This window comes from Heterodontus francisci, chromosome 1 (assembly GCF_036365525.1).
Source record: "Heterodontus francisci isolate sHetFra1 chromosome 1, sHetFra1.hap1, whole genome shotgun sequence".
Taxonomy (NCBI): domain Eukaryota; kingdom Metazoa; phylum Chordata; class Chondrichthyes; order Heterodontiformes; family Heterodontidae; genus Heterodontus; species Heterodontus francisci.
Window position 1 is genome coordinate 243,890,237 of NC_090371.1, and position 19,025 is coordinate 243,909,261.

The following is a 19,025-nucleotide window of genomic DNA, read 5'->3' on the forward strand; positions in this document are numbered from 1 at the left end:
AGGAGAAAATACTACTTCTCTCTAAATCCACTAAAAATCGTTTTTTTAAAAATAATTATTCCAAAAGCCAAGAAACCGAATGGAAACAATAAACACTACTAAGAAATTTTTAAAAAACTGACGTTGACAAATAGCTCATATAGTGGGATGAGACGGAGACTGACGACAGCAAATTGCTCAAAACTTATTGGGTAAAACTACAGATGAACAGTGTGAGGTGTTCAAAAAAGAATTTAGCTTAATGCAGGACCAGTGTATACCCCTAAGGGCTTTACTTACCAAATAAAACAGCCATGGTCAACTAAAGAGGTGAGGGATAAAATGAAACTAAGAAAGAAAAATATAAAAGTGCAAAGAATAATGTTGATCCAGGGGACTGGGAGAGATATAAGGAATAACAACAACGAAGAAAGAACTGCCAAATGGAATATGAAATGAAACTTGCGAGGAATCTTTTAACACAAGTTTTTACAATTATTTTAGAAGAAAATGCCAAGCGTAATGTGGGCCCTTTAAAAACAGATGGGGGTAATATTTCAAATAATAAGGAAAAGGCGGATTTGTTGAATAATTACTTTAAGAACATTAGAACATAAGAAATAGGAGCAGGAGTAGGCCATTCAGCCCCTCAAGCCTGCCCCGCCATTCAATAAGATCGTGGCTGATCTGTCCCCAGGCCTTAACTCCTCTTTCAGGCCTGCTCCGCATACCCCTTGACTCCGAGATTTCAAAAATCTGTCTACCTCCACCTTAAATACAGATAGTGGCCTAGCTTCCACAAATCTCTGAGGTAGAGAATTCCAGAGAGTCACCACCGTCTGAGAGAAGAAATTTCTTCGCATCTCAGTTTTAAATGTGTGTACCCTTATTCTGTAACTGTGTCCCCTAGTTTGAGTTTTCACAGTTGAGGAAGAGGATAATATACCTGACATTCTGGGAATTTAGTAATGAATCGAGGACTGGAACTCACTAAAGTTTATATAGGCAAGAAGACAGTATTAGAAAAAATAATTACACTAAAGACTGACAAATCCTCACAACCTGATGGTTGCACTTAAGGCTTTTAAAGTATATGTCAGACGTAGCTCTGTTGGTTGCACTCTTGACTCTGGGTCACACGGTTCCAGATTCAAGTCCCACTCTAGGCCTTCAGCAAAAAAAATCAAGGCTGACACTCCAGTGCAGTACCGAGGGAGTGTTGCACTGTTAGAGGGCGCCATCTTTGGATGAGCCGTTAAACTGAGGCCTCCATCTACCTGCTCGGGTGAATGTAAAAGATCCCATGGCACTATTTCGAAGCAGAGCAGGGGAGTTCTCACTGATGTTCTGGCCAATATTTATCCCTCAATCAACATTACAAAAATACATTGTAGGGAGTTTGATTTGCGCAAATTAGCTGCCACATTACAACAGCGACTAAGTGCTTTGAAACGTCTGATGGTCTTGACAAGTGCTATATAAATGCAAGTCTTTCTTTATTACTTTCTTTAAGTAGGTGAGGAAAGTGCAGATGTTTCAGCTATAATTTTACAAATCTCTGTCGATTCAGGAATCATTGTTAGATTGGAAAATTGAAAATTAACTCCATTATTTAAGAAAGGTGAGAGGGGGAAACCAGGAAAATTATAGACCTGCTAGTCTAACATTTGTTGTGGGGAAGTTATTGGAATCTATAATTGAGGACAGAATGACTGAGCCCTAAGAGAAATGTGTGTTGATTGGAAAGAGCCAACATGGATTTGTAAAGGATCGGTCATGTCTGATGAACCTACTTGAATTTTTTGAGGAAATAACTAAAGTAGTAGACAAGGGAATATCTAGGGATGTAGTGTATATGGACCCCAGAAAGCATTTGCCCCTAAGGTTCTATATACATTGTTAGTTAAAATTAATGCCCGTGGAATGGTTAGGAGATTGATTTCACAGTCGAAGACAGGCAGCAGGTAAGTGTGACTATACTTAAGTATACTTTATTGGAAAGAAGTGACCAGTGGTGTCCCACAAAGATTTGTGCTGGGGCCTCACCTATGCATTATATTTATCAATGACTTGGATAACAATATAGAGAGCCATATATCCAAGTTTGCCAACAACACAAAGATTGGTGATGTAATAAGTAATGTATATGGGAGCATAAAATTAAAAAGAGACATTGATAGATTAAATGAGTGGGCAAAACTATGGCAGATGGATTTCAATGCAGGTAAGTGTGAGAAAATATCCAAGTATTATTTTAAATGTTGAAATGTTAGCAATAGTACAGGTCCAAAAAGATTCAAGGGTCTATGTACACAAATCACTAAAATGTAGTACAAGTGTCTGTTTCAGATTTCCAGCATTTTCTGTTTTTGTTTCAGATTTCCAGCAACTACAGTATTTTGCTTTTGTACTAAAATGTAGTAGGTACAAAAAAAAAGGCCAAAAAGGCTAATGGAATGTTAGCCTGTATAATTCGAGGGCTAGAATATAAAAAATGGGGAAGATTTGCTACAGCTATGCAAAGCCCTGGTTCGACCACATCTGGGGTACTGTGCACAGTTCTGAAAGGATATATTGGCACTGGCAGATTCACCAGAATATTACCAGGGCTGCCAGGGTTAGAATATGATGTAAGATTATATAAACTGAATTTGTATACCCTGGAATATAGAAGGTTAAGGGGTGATTTCAAGTTTGGAGGATTTTGAAAGGAATTGATGGGGTAGATTGAGAGAAACGTTTTCCAAAGCTGGTGGAGTCTCAGACAAGGGGACGTAACTTTAAAATCAGAACCAGGCCTTCAGGAAGCAAATCAGGAAACACTTCTTCATACAGAGGGTGGCAGGAGTGTAGAACTCTCCCCCACAAAAAAACAACAGATGCTGGCTCAATTAGTAATTTTAATTCTGAGATTTTTGCTAGCTGAGGATGTGGAGCCAAGGTAGGTGGATGGAGTTAATATACTGATCAACCATGACCTCGCTGAATATTAGGACATGCTTGAGGAGCTGAATGGCCTACTCCTCCTATATTCCTATTTTAGCATAGTTGAATTCATAAAATATTTGGCAGCAGCTCGTGGGAGGTTTCCTTGAGTGCTTAAAATAAAAACATTCTAGATCGTGGAAGATGCATCATCAGCCCTTTTCAACTTGAAATCGCCTTCTTAGTTAATTCTTTATTGTAACAACACCAACTTGCCTCAGTATAGCACCTTTAACATAATAAAATGTCCCAAAGCACTTCTAAGGAGTGTTTTCAAACAAAATTGGACACCAAGTTACATGAAGAGATATTAGGGCATAGGACCAAAAGTTTGGTCAAAAGAGAGAGGTTTGGTTTTAAGAAGTGCCTTAAAGAAGAGAGAGGACAAGAGAGTTAAGGAGGGAATCCCAGAGCTTAGGACCTAAACAGATGAAGGCATAAATGCCAGTGGTGGAGTAATTAAAAACATGGATGCGCAAGAGACCATGAGTGCAGATATCTCAGAGGGTTGTAGGGCTGGAGGATGTTACAGGGATGGAAAGGGGTGAGACCACTGAGGGATATGAAAACAAGGATGAGAATTTTCATATTTTCAAAACTGTGGTCCAGAAATAATGTTTGAACTTTGTTTGGATCATTAAGAAAAAAGATATAAAAGTTAAATCTACAGAGCAAAATGGACTGTTGTATAATAACATTTGCTCTGATCAATTTTAGAATAAACATGCATTTGATGTTTTAATGCTTTTATTTCAAAAGATTCAGGAACATGTTCAATCACTGCAATCCCCTTTGAGAAGTCAAAAGTTATTTTCACATTAGAAGAATTGGAAGATTTTACTTTTGTGGATGATGATGAACTGGGTAAAGCTACTGACACAACCAAAACTCCTCTGAACATGGAGAAGTGGGGATGGATAATGTTTGAATGTGGTGTTGAAAATTTAACCATAAAAGGTAAGCTATATTTCTTGTATTTGTTGTGAACTGCACAGAAATAAAGAAACATTTTCAATTCTTGGCTGTAGCCACATTATGCTGTAACAATTGCTGTAAATAAAATTAGGCTGAATTTTGTTCTGGCCTTGGAGATGGGCGTCGAGATGTGGGAGGTGGGGGGGCAAAAAATGGCAGGGGAACCATTCCTCATTTTGTCTGGGGCGGGGAAGGCCAAGGGCGGTCTCTTGTCACCTCCATTTCAATTTTGCTGAAGGCGGAGGGGCTCGCCACCGCTTGGAGATGCTGTCAGGTAAAACCTGGCGGCCTCCTCGCAGGGTTGGGGGGTGGGTTTCCCTTCTTTGGGGGCAATCTTATAAAAGTCATGAATGACATCCTATGTGACCATAGCAAAGGTAAACTATTTCCCCTCATCTTTCTTGAACTGTCTGTAGTCTTTGACATGGTTAATCACACTATCCTCCTCCAATGCCCCTTCACTGTTTTCCAGCTAGGTGGGATTGTACTAGCCTGGTTCCATTCTTATCTGTGCAATTGTGGCCAGAGTATCACTTGCAATGGCTTCTCTTCCTGCTCTCTCACTGTTACCTCTGGTGGCCCCCTCACATTCCTCATCTACATGCTGCCCCTCGGCAATATCCAAAAACACAGGATCAGTTTCCACATGTACGCTGATGACACTCAGCTCTACTTCACCACCACCTCTCTCCTCCCCTCCATTGTCTCTTAAGTTGTCAGACTGCTTGTCCACCAATCAGTACGGGATGAACAGAAATCTCCTCAGATTAAATATTGGGAAGTCCAAAACCATTGTCTTTGGTCCCCACTGCAAATTCTGTTCCCTAGCCACTGACTCCATCCCTCTTTCAGGCAACTGTCTGAGGTTGAGCCAGACCATTTGCAAACTTTTGTCATATGTGAGGATATGAACTGCCTGCAACAGGATATAGATAGGCTAGCAGAATGAGCAGAGAGGTGGCAGATGGAATTTAATATTGATAAGTGTGAGGTGAGGCATTTTAACAGAAGGAATAGAGAGAGGCAATATATACTCAATGGCACAGTTGTAAAGAGTGTGCAGGAACAAAGGGACCTGAGGGTGTATGTTCATCGATCTTTAAAGGTGGCAGGACATATTGAGATGGTGGTTAGTAAAGCATGTGGGGCCTTGGGCTTCATAAATAGAGGCACTGAGTACAAAAGCAGGGAGGTTATGCTGAATCTTGATAAAGCTCTGGTTAAGCCCCAACTAGAGTATTGCGTCCAATTCACTACACTTCAGGAAGGATATGAGGGTCCTTAAGAGGGTGCAGAGGAGATTTACCAGAATGGGTTCAGGGATGGGGGATTTTAGTTACAAGGTTAGGTTGGAAAAGCTGGGTTTGTTCTCCTTAGAATAAAGGAGATTGAAGGGAGATTTGATAGAAGTGTACATGATTATGACAGGCTTAGATAAATTAGATAAGGAAAAGCTGTTCCCATTAACACATGGTACAAGGACTAAAGGACACAAATTGAAGGATTTGAGCAAAAGATGTAGGGGGAATATGAGGAAGCACTTTTTTACGCAGCAGGTGGTAATGACCTGGAATTCGCTCTCCACAAGGATGGTGGAAGCGGAGACGATTGTTGACTTCAAGAGGAAGTTGGAAGACCACCTGAGAGAATTAGACTTGCAGCACTACGAGGATTAAGCCATGAAGTAGGACTGACGGCATCGCTCCGTGGAGAGCTGGCATGGACTCGATGGGCTGAATGGCCACCTCCTATGCCATAAATTACTCTATGACTCTATATTTAATCCCGAGATGAACTTCTGACCACATTCGCACCATCACTAAGACCGACTATTTCCACCTCTGTAACATTCCTAAGCTCAGGTGCAGCTGAAACCCTCATCCATGCCTTTGTTACCACTAGAATTATCTATTCCACTGCTCTCCTGGCTGACTTCGCACATTTTACTCTCCGTAAACCTGAGGTTATCCAAAATTCTGCTCCCAGTGTTCTAACTCGCATCAGGATCCATTTACCTTTTACCACTGTACTCGCTGACCTGCATTGGCTCCTGGTTAGGCAACCTCATGCTTTGATTTTAAAATTCTATTCCTTGCTTTGAAATCCCTCTGTAGCCTCATCCTGCCCTATCTCTGTAATCTCGTCCAGCTCCCCAAGCACTCTACTACTTTTGGTCTCTTGAGCATCCCTGATTTTAGTTGTACTACCATTGGTGGCTGTGCCTTCAGCTGCCAAGGCCTCAACCTCTTTGCCTCTCTTTCTTCCTCTAAGATGCACCACTTTGACCAAGCTTTTGGTCATCTGCCCCAATATCGCCTTATGTGGCTTGGTGTTAAATTTTGCTTTATAATGCTCTTGTGAAATGGCAAGGGTTTCTTTTAATTATGTTAAAGATGCTATATAAATACACGTTGGTCAAAAAAAAAAAGACAGTTTTGGGGAATTTGGGTACCAAATCGGCTTGTGGTTTATGTAGCCCTGCCTCGTTGTTTAATCCTTTTGTGCTGATATCAAAATCATCATGGGGTGGGGGGAGGATGATGGGAGAGGGCTTTTTCTTGCTTATGTTTTTCTAAGAATGAAAATCTAAATGTGCCTTATACCAGGAGGGATGAAGATGATCCTGAGTAGATTTTATAGTGGAGCAATAGTGCAGCAACTGAACCACATAATGATTGGCTACAGGCTTATGCCCATCATCACCCATGTGCTGAGTTCTTATGAATTTTGTTATATGTGGAGGTGCCATGCTGAGACAGGGGTGGAGTGGGGGGGGCTTTGCACATGGCAAGTGAGTAATTGCAGCTGGCTTTGGCCCGCTTGGGAGAGGATTGAGATCATGGAGGCATTAAAAAAGTAAATGGTGAAATATCATCAGGCTGGATTTTGTTGAGCTCCCAATGTCGGGCTTCGTGGTGGGGTGGGGGGGCGACTAGAAGATCGTACCGACAGCGACTCACCACGGAGCCTGATGCCGGCATTGCTGGGTCCGATCTGTGGTGGCTCCACTGTCGCTCAATGGCGGGACCCAACTTTAAATATTTAAGTAAAGAAAATGCATAGATTTACATACCTTTCATCGCGATCTTGCCGGCTGTCCGCGATCTTCCATGCGGCGACCGGCACCCACACACCTTCACTTTCCCGTCCAGGGAAAGCTGGAGCCACTGAGGTGGGGAAGGGGGATCTTAGGTTTTTTAGTGTAGTGGGGGTGGAGGGAGGCTGGAAATGGGGTCAAATCTACATTTCTACTGTAGGGGGGCTGACCTTTGCACTCTGTGCAGTCGTGCGGGGGGAAGAGGTCAACCCGGCAGTTCAAGTGTTTTGGGGAGGAGAAGAGGGCAACTATGCAATGCAAGTGTTTGGGGGTGGGGGAAAGGGGGCGACATTTTATTTGCGTTGTACTGGTGAGGGTACAGGTTCTAATATGCAAATTTTGCAACGGGTCTGGTAGCCCTTTAAAAATGGCACCAGCACCTGCACGGAGGCAGCTGATGCTGGTGCCAGCATGCACAGCCCGTCTCCACCACATGATTGGGGGGCAGCCAGACCTGTGTATTATAATGAGCTGCCGCGGGGGGAACATAAAATCCAGCCCATCGTATTAGAAAGGGGGAAGTTGTTTACAAAAAATGTTTTTTCATTAAAACTTATTTAAGTGAGAAATCTGAAAATTGGTTTGCATGCATGTTTTTTTTATGCCAATTGTTACTATGCTTGGATTCTTAGGAGGAAGGCAGTCAGGAGCTGTACTGTACAGTGTTTTGGGTGTTCTTGGGAAATCAAATACAGCAGAAAGGAACGGAATGCTAAAATCTGGTGATTCTACCGGTTCTCCAACTGGCAGTGGCTATAGCACTGACGTATCAGACGATAATCTTCCTCGTGACGAAAGAAGTCCAACTTCAGACGTCAATGGGAATTCAGCATCTGATGATCAGGTAAAAAGTTAATATCGCTGGACAAATGCATTGTAAATATTATTTAAATATATTAACATATAAACTATCAATTGGTTAGATTAAAGATTATATCAGGTGACTAAACAGCATATTGCAGGTCACAGTGCATAATAAAAATGTACTTGCAGATTATTTGTGTATCGATAATAAGTATATAATCATAGAGCATAACTGGATGTGCATCTCAGATACTGACCGTTATGTGTAAAAGATTGGAGTGTTTGTTGACATCACTGTGCCAGCCACCGAGTTGCTCTGTGTCAACCAATCAGGCCTTATGACAGGACTTACAGAAAATAATGCACTTCAGTGCAAAGTTTATTATTCAGCAAACAGCAAAGCAAACAAAGTCTTTTTATGGACTCTATTTAAAAAGAGTCTGCTGCAAACTGAATTCATGACTAAATGTGCAGGAGCATCTCCTGATAAAAGCACAATGATTTCTGCAGTAATCTGCAGTGACTGGAGGATAGTTGCTATAAATTGTATGTAGAAAGTTAATCCCAGTCACTGAAAGCAGTGTGTCAATCCTGGTAAAGATGGCCGATGAATTACACAATCATTTCTATTCTGACCAAGAACAGTGGAGTCTCTGTAGGGAGCTGTAAAAGATGGCACATCTGGGGAATCAAGTGCCTAATTGCTGTTAATTATTAATGCTGCAACCATTAGTTTTGTAACATTGAAGAATAATAAACATCATTGACTTGGATTAAAAATAAAAGCAAAATACTGCAGATGCTGAAAATCTGCAATAAAAACAAGTAATGCTGGAAATACTCAGCAGGTCTGGCAGCATCTGTGGAGAGAGAAGCAGATTTAATGCTTCAAGTCAGTGACTTTCATCAGAACTGGCAAATATTAGAAATGTAATAGGTTTTAAGCAAATAAAGCTGGGGTGGGGCAAGAGAAAACAAAAGAGAAGGTGTTGACAGGACAAGGTCACAGAGAATGACTGACCAGAAGGTCATGAAACAAAGGCAAACGGTATGTTAATGGTGTGCTGAAAGACAAAGCGTTGGTGCAGAGATGGTGTTAATTGACAGAAAAATGAACAGCCTAGCCCAAAGCACAAACATGAAAAAAAGTGGGTAGGCACAGTAGAAACAAACTAAACAAACTAAAATAAAATAATGAAAAATAAAAAGGGGTGCCCGTCATGCTCTGAAATTATTGAACTCAATGTTCAGTCTGGCAGGCTGTAGCGTACCTAATTGGTAATTGAGATGTTGTTCCTTGAGCTTGCATTGATGTTCACTGGAACACTGCAGCAATCCCAGGACAGAGATGTGGGCATGAGAACAGGGGTGTGTGTGTTGAAGTGGCCAGCAACCGGAAGCTCGGGGTCATACTTTCGGACTGAGTGGAGGTGTTCCACAAAGCAGTCACCCAATCTGCATTTGGTCTCCCCAATGTAGAGGAGACAACATTGTGAGCAGCGAATACAGTATACTAAATTGAAAGAAGTACAAGTAAATCGCTGCTTCACCTGAAAGGAGTGTTTGGGGCCTTGGATGGTGAGGAGAGAGGAGGTAAATGGGCAGGTATTACACCTGCGATTGCAGGGGGAAGATGCCGTGGGAAGGGGACGAGCTGGTGGGGGTAATGGAGGTGTGGACCAGGGTGTCGCGGAGGGAATGATCCCTTCGGAATGCTGACGGGAGGGGAGGGGAAGATGCGTTTGGTAGTGGCATCATGCTGGACATGGCGGAAATGGCAGAGAATGATCCTATGGATGTGGAGGCTGGTGGGGTGGAAATTGATTTTTATGTCTGTATCTCCTGTTTTCTGCAAAGTGGTATCTTGGTTATATGTTAATTTGATTCTGTAATTCAGCAAGCTATATGCTTTCATAGCTTTCAGAATTATTTTTAAATTGCAGATACATAAAATATATAAATATTAACTGCGAGTTTGTGATTGTTTCATGTGGGACAACTGTTGAACATTATAACAAGTCCAGGAACTGATTTATTTCTCGCTACAATGTATACTGTTTGTAAAAGTATATTTTGGGAGATGGGGGCCTGGTGGCTCAATAAGTTAGCCCACCATTCACTCATCTTTCAGATTTGCATTTGAATTCAATGCAGACTGATGGATTGGTGAATTGAATTATGAACAGCCTAAACCAGTATCTAAGCTATGTACAATGTTGACACAAATTTTCCCACAATTCTGCACAAATTGCTATTAAATTGGAAATTTTACTTGTGTAGAAAACACAAGAATTTACACTGGTGTAGTTGGAGTTTAAGACATGCTGCTACAAAAGTATCTTATACACATCTCTAAAGTACTTGATTATACTAGATACTATGTTCTATTCCTCGGCATTGACATTTTTTTACCTCAGTTTGAATAAGAGTGCATCTGAAAATTTGGTAGTTCAGCTGATCCTTTAAAAATCTTAAGCTCAAGATAAAGTTCCATAAAATGTATTAAAATATATTTATTTCTGAAGATCAGAACTCCTCCTAACGAAGCTGTGGTATCCTACAATCCATTATAGAAACTATGTGCAGAATTTTATTCAGGAATTTTTTTCTCACATTGGCCTTAAAACACACTACTCCCGCATTAATTTGATGAGAAAATGCTTTTTATTTTCAGTTATTATCAGTTGACAGTAACTGAAACCTAGACTTCTTGTTCTTATCTTCTGTGTGTGGTTTAACTTGAAATGTTAATTGTGTTAAGCTATCCCTGAGCCTATTTTAAATTAAATTTCCAGCTTTATACTAAAAATCCAGTATCATTGATCAAATATTTTGGACATTCCATATTCAAACCTCATAACTTTTTAAAAGTTTTATACTGAATTTAATCTGCTAGTCTAATTTTGGAGCAGAACTTGCCTGTGAACAGCTGCCCAAAGTTGCTCCAGCATTCAGCTTTCTGATTCTCTGGCAGTAGCTTTTGATATCTCTTCTGCATTTTTTGTATTTTAATTTGTTGGGCAAATTGGTAGGAAGAAAGTGCCATGTTTACATTTTGTGCCATGTAGTGGCCATTCTATAGAACATAGAACATTACAGCGCAGTACAGGCCCTTTGGCCCTCGATGTTGCGCCGACCTGTGAAACCATCTGACCTAAACTATTCCATTTTCATCCATATGTCTATCCAATGCCCTTAAAGTTGGCAAGTCTACTACTGTTGCAGGCAGGGCGTTCCACGCCCCTACTACTCTCTGAGTAAAGAAACTACCTCTCACATCTGTCCTATATCTATCACCCCTCAACTTAAAGCTATGTCCCCTCTTGTTTGCCATCACCATCCGAGGAAAAAGACACTCTCTATCCACCCTATCTAACCCTCTGATTATCTTATATGTCTCTATTAAGTCACCTCTCCTCTTCCTTCTCTCTAACGAAAACAACCTCAAGTCCCTCAGCCTTTCCTCGTAAGACCTTCCCTCCATACCAGGCAACATCCTAGTAAATCTCCTCTGCACCCTTTCCAAAGCTTCCACATCCTTCCTATAATGCGGTGACCAGAACTGCACGCAATACTCCAGGTGCGGCCGCACCAGAGTTTTGTACAGCTACAGCATGACCTCGTGGCTCCGAAACTCGATCCCCCTACTAATAAAAGCTAACACACCATATGCCTTCTTAACAGCCCTATTAACCTGGGTGGCAACTTTCAGGGATTTATGTACCTGGACACCAAGATCTCTCTGCTCATCTACACTACCAAGAATCTTCCCATTAGCCCAGTACTCTGCATTCCTGTTACTCCTTCCAAAGTGAATCACCTCACACTTTTCCGCATTAAACTCCATTTGCCATCTCTCAGCCCAGCTCCGCAGCCTATCTATGTCACTCTGTAACCTACAACATCCTTCGGCACTATCCACAACTCCACCGACCTTCGTGTCATCTGCAAATTTACTAACCCACCCTTCTACACCCTCATCCAGGTCATTTATAAAAATGACAAGCAGCAGTGGCCCCAAAACAGATCCTTGCGGTACACCACTAGTAACTGAACTCCAGGATGAACATTTGCCATCAACCACCACCCTCTGTCTTCTTTCAGCTAGCCAATTTCTGATCCAAAGCACTAAATCACCTTCAATCCCATACTTTCGTATTTTCTGCAATAGCCTACCATGGGGAACCTTATCAAACGCCTTACTGAAATCCATATAGACCACATCCACGGCTTTACCCTCATCCACCTGTTTGGTCACCTTCTCGAAAAACTCAATAAGGTTTGTGAGGCACGACCTACCCTTCACAAAACCGTGCTGACTATCTCTAATGAACTTATTCTTTTCAAGATGATTATAAATCCTATCTCTCATAACCTTTTCCAACATTTTACCCACAACCGAAGTAAGGCTCACAGGTCTATAATTACCAGGGCTGTCTCTACTCCCCTTCTTGAACAAGGGGACAACATTTGCTATCCTCCAGTCTTCCAGCACTATTCCTGTCGACAATGACGACATAAAGATCAAGGACAAAGGCTCTGCAATCTCCTCCCTGGCTTCCCAGAGAATCCTAGGATAAATCCCATCTGGCCCAGGGGACTTATCTATTTTCACACTTTCCAAAATTGCTAACACCTCCTCCTTGTGAACCTCAATCCCATCTAGCCTAGTAGTCTGTATCTCAGTATTCTCCTCGACAACATTTTCTTTCTCTACTGTAAATACTGATGAAAAATATTCATTTAACGCTTCCCCTATCTCCTCTGATTCCACACACAACTTCCCACTACTATCCTTGATTGGCCCTAATCTAACTCTAGTCATTCTTTTATTCCTGATATACCTATAGAAAGCCTTAGGGTTTTCCTTGGTCCTATCCGCCAATGACTTCTCGTGTCCTCTCCTCGCTCTTCTAAGCTCTCCCTTTAGATCCTTCCTGGCTAGCTTGTAACTCAAGCGCCCTAACTGAGCCTTCACGTCTCATCCTAACATAAGCCTTCTTCTTTCTCTTGACAAGCGCTTCAACTACTTTAGTAAACCACGGCTCCCTCGCTCGACAACTTCCTCCCTGCCTCACAGGTACATACTTATCAAGGACACGCAGTAGCTGCTCCTTGAATAAGCTCCACATTTCGATTGTGCCCATCTCCTGCAGTTTCCTTCCCCATCCTACGCATCCTAAATCTTGCCTAATCGCATCATAATTTCCTTTCCCCCAGCTATAATTCTTGCCCTGCGGTATATACCGGTCCCTGCCCATCGCTAAGGTAAACCTAACCGAATTGTGATCACTATCACCAAAGAGCTCACCTACATCTAAATCTAAAACCAGGCCGGGTTCATTACCCAGTACCACATCCAATGTGGCATCGCCCCTGGTTGGCCTGTCCTACATACTGTGTCAGAAAACCCTCCTGCACACACTGGACAAAAACTGACCCATCTAAAGTACTCGAACTATAGTATTTCCAGTCAATATTTGGAAAGTTAAAGTCCCCCATAACAACTACCCTGTTACTCTCGCTCCTGTCGAGAATCATCTTCGCTATCCTTTCCTCTATTACTTCTATTATTTCTCTCAGATCAAATCTAATTATTACTTCTCTCAAATCAAATCCAATCGAGAGATTTATGGCCACATAATATTGGGTGAACAACATTATTGTAATGATGGATATCTAATAGTAGCTTTTGAAATATCAGCAATTTTGAATTTGTGCGGAAATGATAATGTAACAATTCTTCTGACTTTTTTACTGATTTTGTTTAGGATGAAGGGGTAGAGTCTGATGATCTTAAAAAGGATCTTCCTCTGATGCCACCACCCCCAGATTCCAGCAGCATGAAACTTACTATTAGTGAAATTTGGTTTAGCTTTGCTGCTCCAACCAATTTACGTGTTCAGAATAACTCCAGGTAACGTTCTTTCAATTTATATGTGGCAATCACTTTTATAGATCAAAGGCAGGTCCCTCTATTATTAAATGCCTTTCTTAGACACTTCTAAAGCTGACATCTTGCTTACAATTAACCAGGTAACTTTTTACATGAGGAGACGCATTGCCTTGTTTCATTTGTATAGTTTGAATGCAACGGGCAGAGCTACTGCACCAGAAAGTGCACCAGAATATCTTGAGCAAAGGTCAAAATAGTTAGTTGAACGGTTTTGAACTTGGAAAATGAGTTACTAGCAAATAGACATTTTCATTTCCCCAATATGGGCTTCCCAAATGGAACAAACATTCATTAAATACATTTACTGAAATTCAGTTGGCATGTTGAGGACTGCAATAGACTTGTCAACTATCATACTGTAAACCAAGTTTTGAAAAGTTCGGAATCTGACTTATAAATGGCAAAATAATTTACGTCTGTACTTTGATATCTGAGAGCTCTACAAGTAACTTTTTTGTATTTCATAGAAATAATAAAGTAACAGAGCACTGAAGGAAACTATTCGATCCATTTTGCCTGTGCCAGCTCTCTGAAGGAGATACCACTTACTCCAACTCTCATGCTCTTTCCCCATAGCCCTGCAAATTTTCCTTTTTAAGTGTATATTCAGTTCCCTTTTGATAGTTACTGTTGAATCTGTTTCCATCACACTTTCAGGCAATGCATTTCAGATTATCATAACTTGCTGAGTAAAACGAATTCTCCTCATCTCCCCTGCATTGTTTGTCAATTATCTTAAATCTGCTTTCCCTCCTGATAGTGGAAAATTTCTCCCAATCTACTATATTAAAATCCTTCATAATTTTGAATGCCTCTACCAAGTCTCCCCTTAACCTTCTTTGCTCTAAAGAGAACAATCTCAGCTCCTCTACACCCTTTGAAGGCCTGCATATCCTTTCTGAATTGTGGTGCCCAGAATTAGACACAATACTCTAGCTGAAGTCTAACCAGTGATTTATGAAGGTTAAATGAAGGTTGCATTTGTACTCTGTGCCTCTATTTATAAAGCCAATGATTGTGTATGCTTTTTTTAACTGCCTGATCAGCTTGATCAGTCACCTTCAAAGATTTGTGTATGTGAACATCCAGGTGTCTCTGTTCCTGCACCCACTTCAAAATTGTACCATTTAACTTATATTACCTTGTAATTTATCCTTCTAAAATGCATCACTTCATATTTCTCTGTGATAAATTTCATCTGTCATGTGTTTGCCTATTTCACCCGTCTGCCCATATCCTCTTGAAGTCTGCTACTATCCTTCTCACTGTTTGCTTCATTCGATACACAGGGTTTCTTCAAATACAGGAGGGAAGAGGAGACTAACACACTGAACATGCAGGGTTTCTTTCCAAGAGAGAGAAAGAGATGAGCTGGGTTTCCTTGGCAGGCAAAAACCAACTGTCTTTCAAGCAGTTTACACTCAACTGTCTTTTTAAAACCATTTTCCATATACCAATTCACTGTCCAAAGCGAAACCATAAACAATGTCACAAGAGACAAGTCTCCTGACCTCTATAAATCTTGATCTGTCAGTTCTCTGTAAACATCTTCTCCAAGTCAAAACAACAAGTTCCCTGCTGGTATTGTATCTGAAAACAGGTGCCGTCCAGTAGGGGCTTGTTTACAAGCCAATTCCAGGAACATTCTGGTGACTTCCTTTTAAAAAAAAAAACACAAAGTTCATAAGGACTATAAGAAACACAAAAACAGGATTGCAATGCATGTATTGGGGGTATATACCCAAATATTGATTGGGATGACCTTAGTGTAAAGGGAAAGGAAGGGGAGGAATTTCTGAAATGTGTTCAGGAGAACTTCCTTGATCTGTATGTTCTCGGCTCAACTAGGAAAGAGGTGTTGCTGGATCTGGTATTGGGAAATGACATGGGCCAAGTGGACCGAGTGTCTGTGGGGGATCACTTGGGTAAGAGTGATCATCGTATCATAAGGTTTAGACTAGCAATGCAGAAAAGCAAGGAACAATGTAAGGTAGAACTCTAGATTGGAAGAGGGCTAATTACAATGCGATGAGAAGGGATCTAGACAGGGTAAAATGGATTCAAAGACCGACAGGAAAAACTGTGACGGAACAATGGGTTATCTTTAAAGAAGAGATGCTTCAGGTACAGGATAGATGCATTCCAACAAGGGTGAAAGGTAGGGAAACCAAAAATGGAGCTCCTTGGATGACGAGAGAGATAGACATTATGATTAAGCAAAAAAAAAGGATGCATGATGCATGTCAGGTGAATTTTTCAAGTGAGAAGCAGATCAAATACAATTGGTTGAGAGGGGTGGCAAAGAGAGAATAAGACTGGCAAAGAGAGAATATGAGAATAGAATGGCGGTTAACATAAAAGGGAACGCAAAAATCTCTTACTGGCATGTAAATAGTAAGGAAGTGGTCAGAGGTGGAGTGCGGCCTATTTGCTTAAAGGTGCAGGGCAAGGCTAGAATACTTAATGAGTAGTTTGTATCCGTGTTTACTAAGCAAGAGGAATCTGACAAAATATCAATAGAAGCAGAGAGAGTAGAGGCAATGGATAGGGTAAAAATTGAGAGGGAGGAGGTACTGGAAAGGCTGGCTAAGCACAGAGTTGATAAGTCACCTAGTCCAGATGGCTTACATCCCTGGTTGCTAAAGGAAGTGGGGTGGAGGCAGAGGAAGGCTTTCCATAATCTTCCAGTATTCCCTAGTTATGGGGGGGGGAAGTGCCAGAGGATTAGAGTGACTAATGTGCCACCATTATTAAAGAATCAGTAAGGACAGTGCAAGAGGTGTAAGGACAGTCCCAGCAACTACAGGCCAGTTAGTTTAACATCAATGGCAGGCAAGGTTTTAGAAGCAATAATCAGGGAAAAAATCAATAGGCACTTGGAGACGTTTGAGTTAATTAAGAACAACCAGCATGGATTTGTAAAAGGAGATCATGCTTGACTAATCTAATTGAATTTTTTGATGACGTAACAGCGAAGGTTGATGAAGGGAATGCAGTGGATGTTGTCGATATGGATTTTAAGAAAGCGTTTGATAAGGTACCACATAAAAGGCTGGTTAACAAAATTGATTTAAAAAATTGGCTTAAGGCCAGAAATCAGTGAGTTGTTTTTCATTCTGGTGGGTGGTAGATAGTGGTGTTCCCCAAGGGTCAGTGCGGGACCACTGCTTTTTTTGCTATATATAAATGACTTGGATCTTGGAATACAGAGTGGAATCTCAAAATTTGCTGATGACACCAAACTTGGAGGTGTGGCAAACAGTGAGGATATGAACGGCCTGCAACAGGAAATAGATAGGTTAGTGGAATGGGCAGACAGGTGGCAGATGGAATTTAATATTGACAAGTGTAAGGTGATACATTTTGGCAGAAGGAATAGGGAGAGGCAATAAATACTTAATGGTGCAGTTCTGAAGACTTGCAGGAACAGAGGGACCTGGGGGGATGCATCTGCATTGATCTTTGAAGGTGGCAGGACATATTGAGAGAGTGGTTAGGTAAGCATATGGGATCTTGGGCTTCATAAATAGAGGCATTGAATACAAAAGCAGGGAAGTTGTGCTAAACCTTTATAAAGCTCTGGTTAGGCCCCAATTGAAGTATTATGTCCAGCTATGTTCCGTACACTTTAGCAAGGATGTGAGAGGCCTTGCAAGGGTGCAAAGGAGATATACCAGAATGGTTCCATGGATGGGGGATTTTAGTTACAAGATTAAGTTGTAAATGCTTGGGTTGTTCTCCTTGGAGCAAAGGAGATTGAGGGGAGATTTTATAGAGTTGTAGAAGATTATGACAGGCTTAGATAAGGTAGACCAGGAAAAACTGTTCCCATTAACTGATAGTACTTGTACTAGGGGACGCAGATTGAAGGTTTTGGGCGAGAGATGCAGGGAGTATGTGAGGAAGAACCTTTTTACGCAGTGAGTGGTAATGACCTGGAACTCACTGCCCATAAGAGTGGTGGAAGTGGAAATAATCAATGATTTCAAAAGGAAATTGGATGGGCACTTGAAGGAAATAAAGTTGCAGGGCTATGGGGATCGTGTGGGGGAGTGGAACTGACTGGGTTGCTCTGTGGAGAGCCGGCATGGAATTGATGGGCCAAATGGCCTCCTTCTATGCCATAAATGACTGAGGTAGAAATCGCTGTTTTTCAAATAATTGTTTTTTTCCTAATACTGCAATATTAGCTTCTGTTGCTGTTCACATTGATTTGACAACAGGAGACTCAGCAATCAATTTTAGTGCCAATCTTATTAACTATTTATTAAATGAATTTAGCAGTGTTTAGTAATTAATTCCCTGTTGATGAAATGACTTTTAAGTAAATGTGATCTACAAAATGCCATTTAAGGTCACTGTTTATGAATTGAAATAATGTAAACCAGACAAATTGATGCATTGAGAAGTATTTTTTGTTGTCTTAATTATTCATTTGGCCTTTTTTTCTTATTCTGTGCAAGTTTGAAATGTACATTTATAAAATTAATGCATATAGCGTATGTAAATATTTGCAGAAAATCAACGTATTGATTTTTTAGAAAAGATTCCTTTTCAGTTTTCCTTCGGATAGATTGTAGTGAAGTGGAATTTGCAGATAATATTTGACTGAATGGTATTGGTTAGCTAGTTTGTGAGCAATGCTTCCCTGTTAATATGTACATGGATACCTAATAAATTCTAGTAAGCAATATTTTATCCTTCGTCACCGTTGAAAATTGCCACTGGGCTAAAGGCCTGCTCGGGTCTGCAAATGAAACCCGACCTGAGCCCGACAGAATCACATCCAACCTGAGCCTGACCCAGCCCGAGTCCTTTAATTTATTTCCCGCGCCTGACCCGACCCAACCACTGGAATGTTCAGTTAACTTAGCTTCCGTTTTTCACTTTTTAAGCTTGTGCAGATAAGCAACAAAAACTGTAACTGGACTTAAAAGGTTGTTTAAAAAGTTCATTAAGATTGGAGCCACATACCGGAGGTGGTGATAGAGTGTGTCCGAGCCGAGCCCGAATGCCGGACCCAGAAGAACGACCCAACCCGACCCGAACCCAACACATGTCATCGGGTCCCATCAGGTTCGGGTCGGGAAGCCATACTTTACACTGGGCTAATCTGTTCATATTATCCATTTTTCTGAAAGGGCACCTGAATGAAGGAAAAAAAATCTCATGCCTGCAATCAACCTTACTTGTCACTCCAAATTCGAAGATCTAACTTCCCTGAAAAAG

At 41.1% G+C, this 19,025-nt stretch overlaps 1 protein-coding gene across 14 annotated transcripts in view; it reads left to right on the forward strand.

The window, feature by feature from the left end:
• The window catches only part of kiaa1109 (KIAA1109 ortholog), a 637,888-nt gene that overhangs the window by 317,117 nt on the left and 301,746 nt on the right, over positions 1-19,025 (forward strand). For all 14 annotated transcript variants that reach the window (XM_068042417.1, XM_068042485.1, XM_068042453.1 and 11 more), the window contains 3 exons: positions 3,724-3,921; positions 7,669-7,880; positions 13,612-13,757. In XM_068042417.1, the coding sequence (XP_067898518.1) occupies positions 3,724-3,921; positions 7,669-7,880; positions 13,612-13,757 (556 nt within the window). The remainder of the gene's footprint in view (positions 1-3,723; positions 3,922-7,668; positions 7,881-13,611; positions 13,758-19,025) is intronic.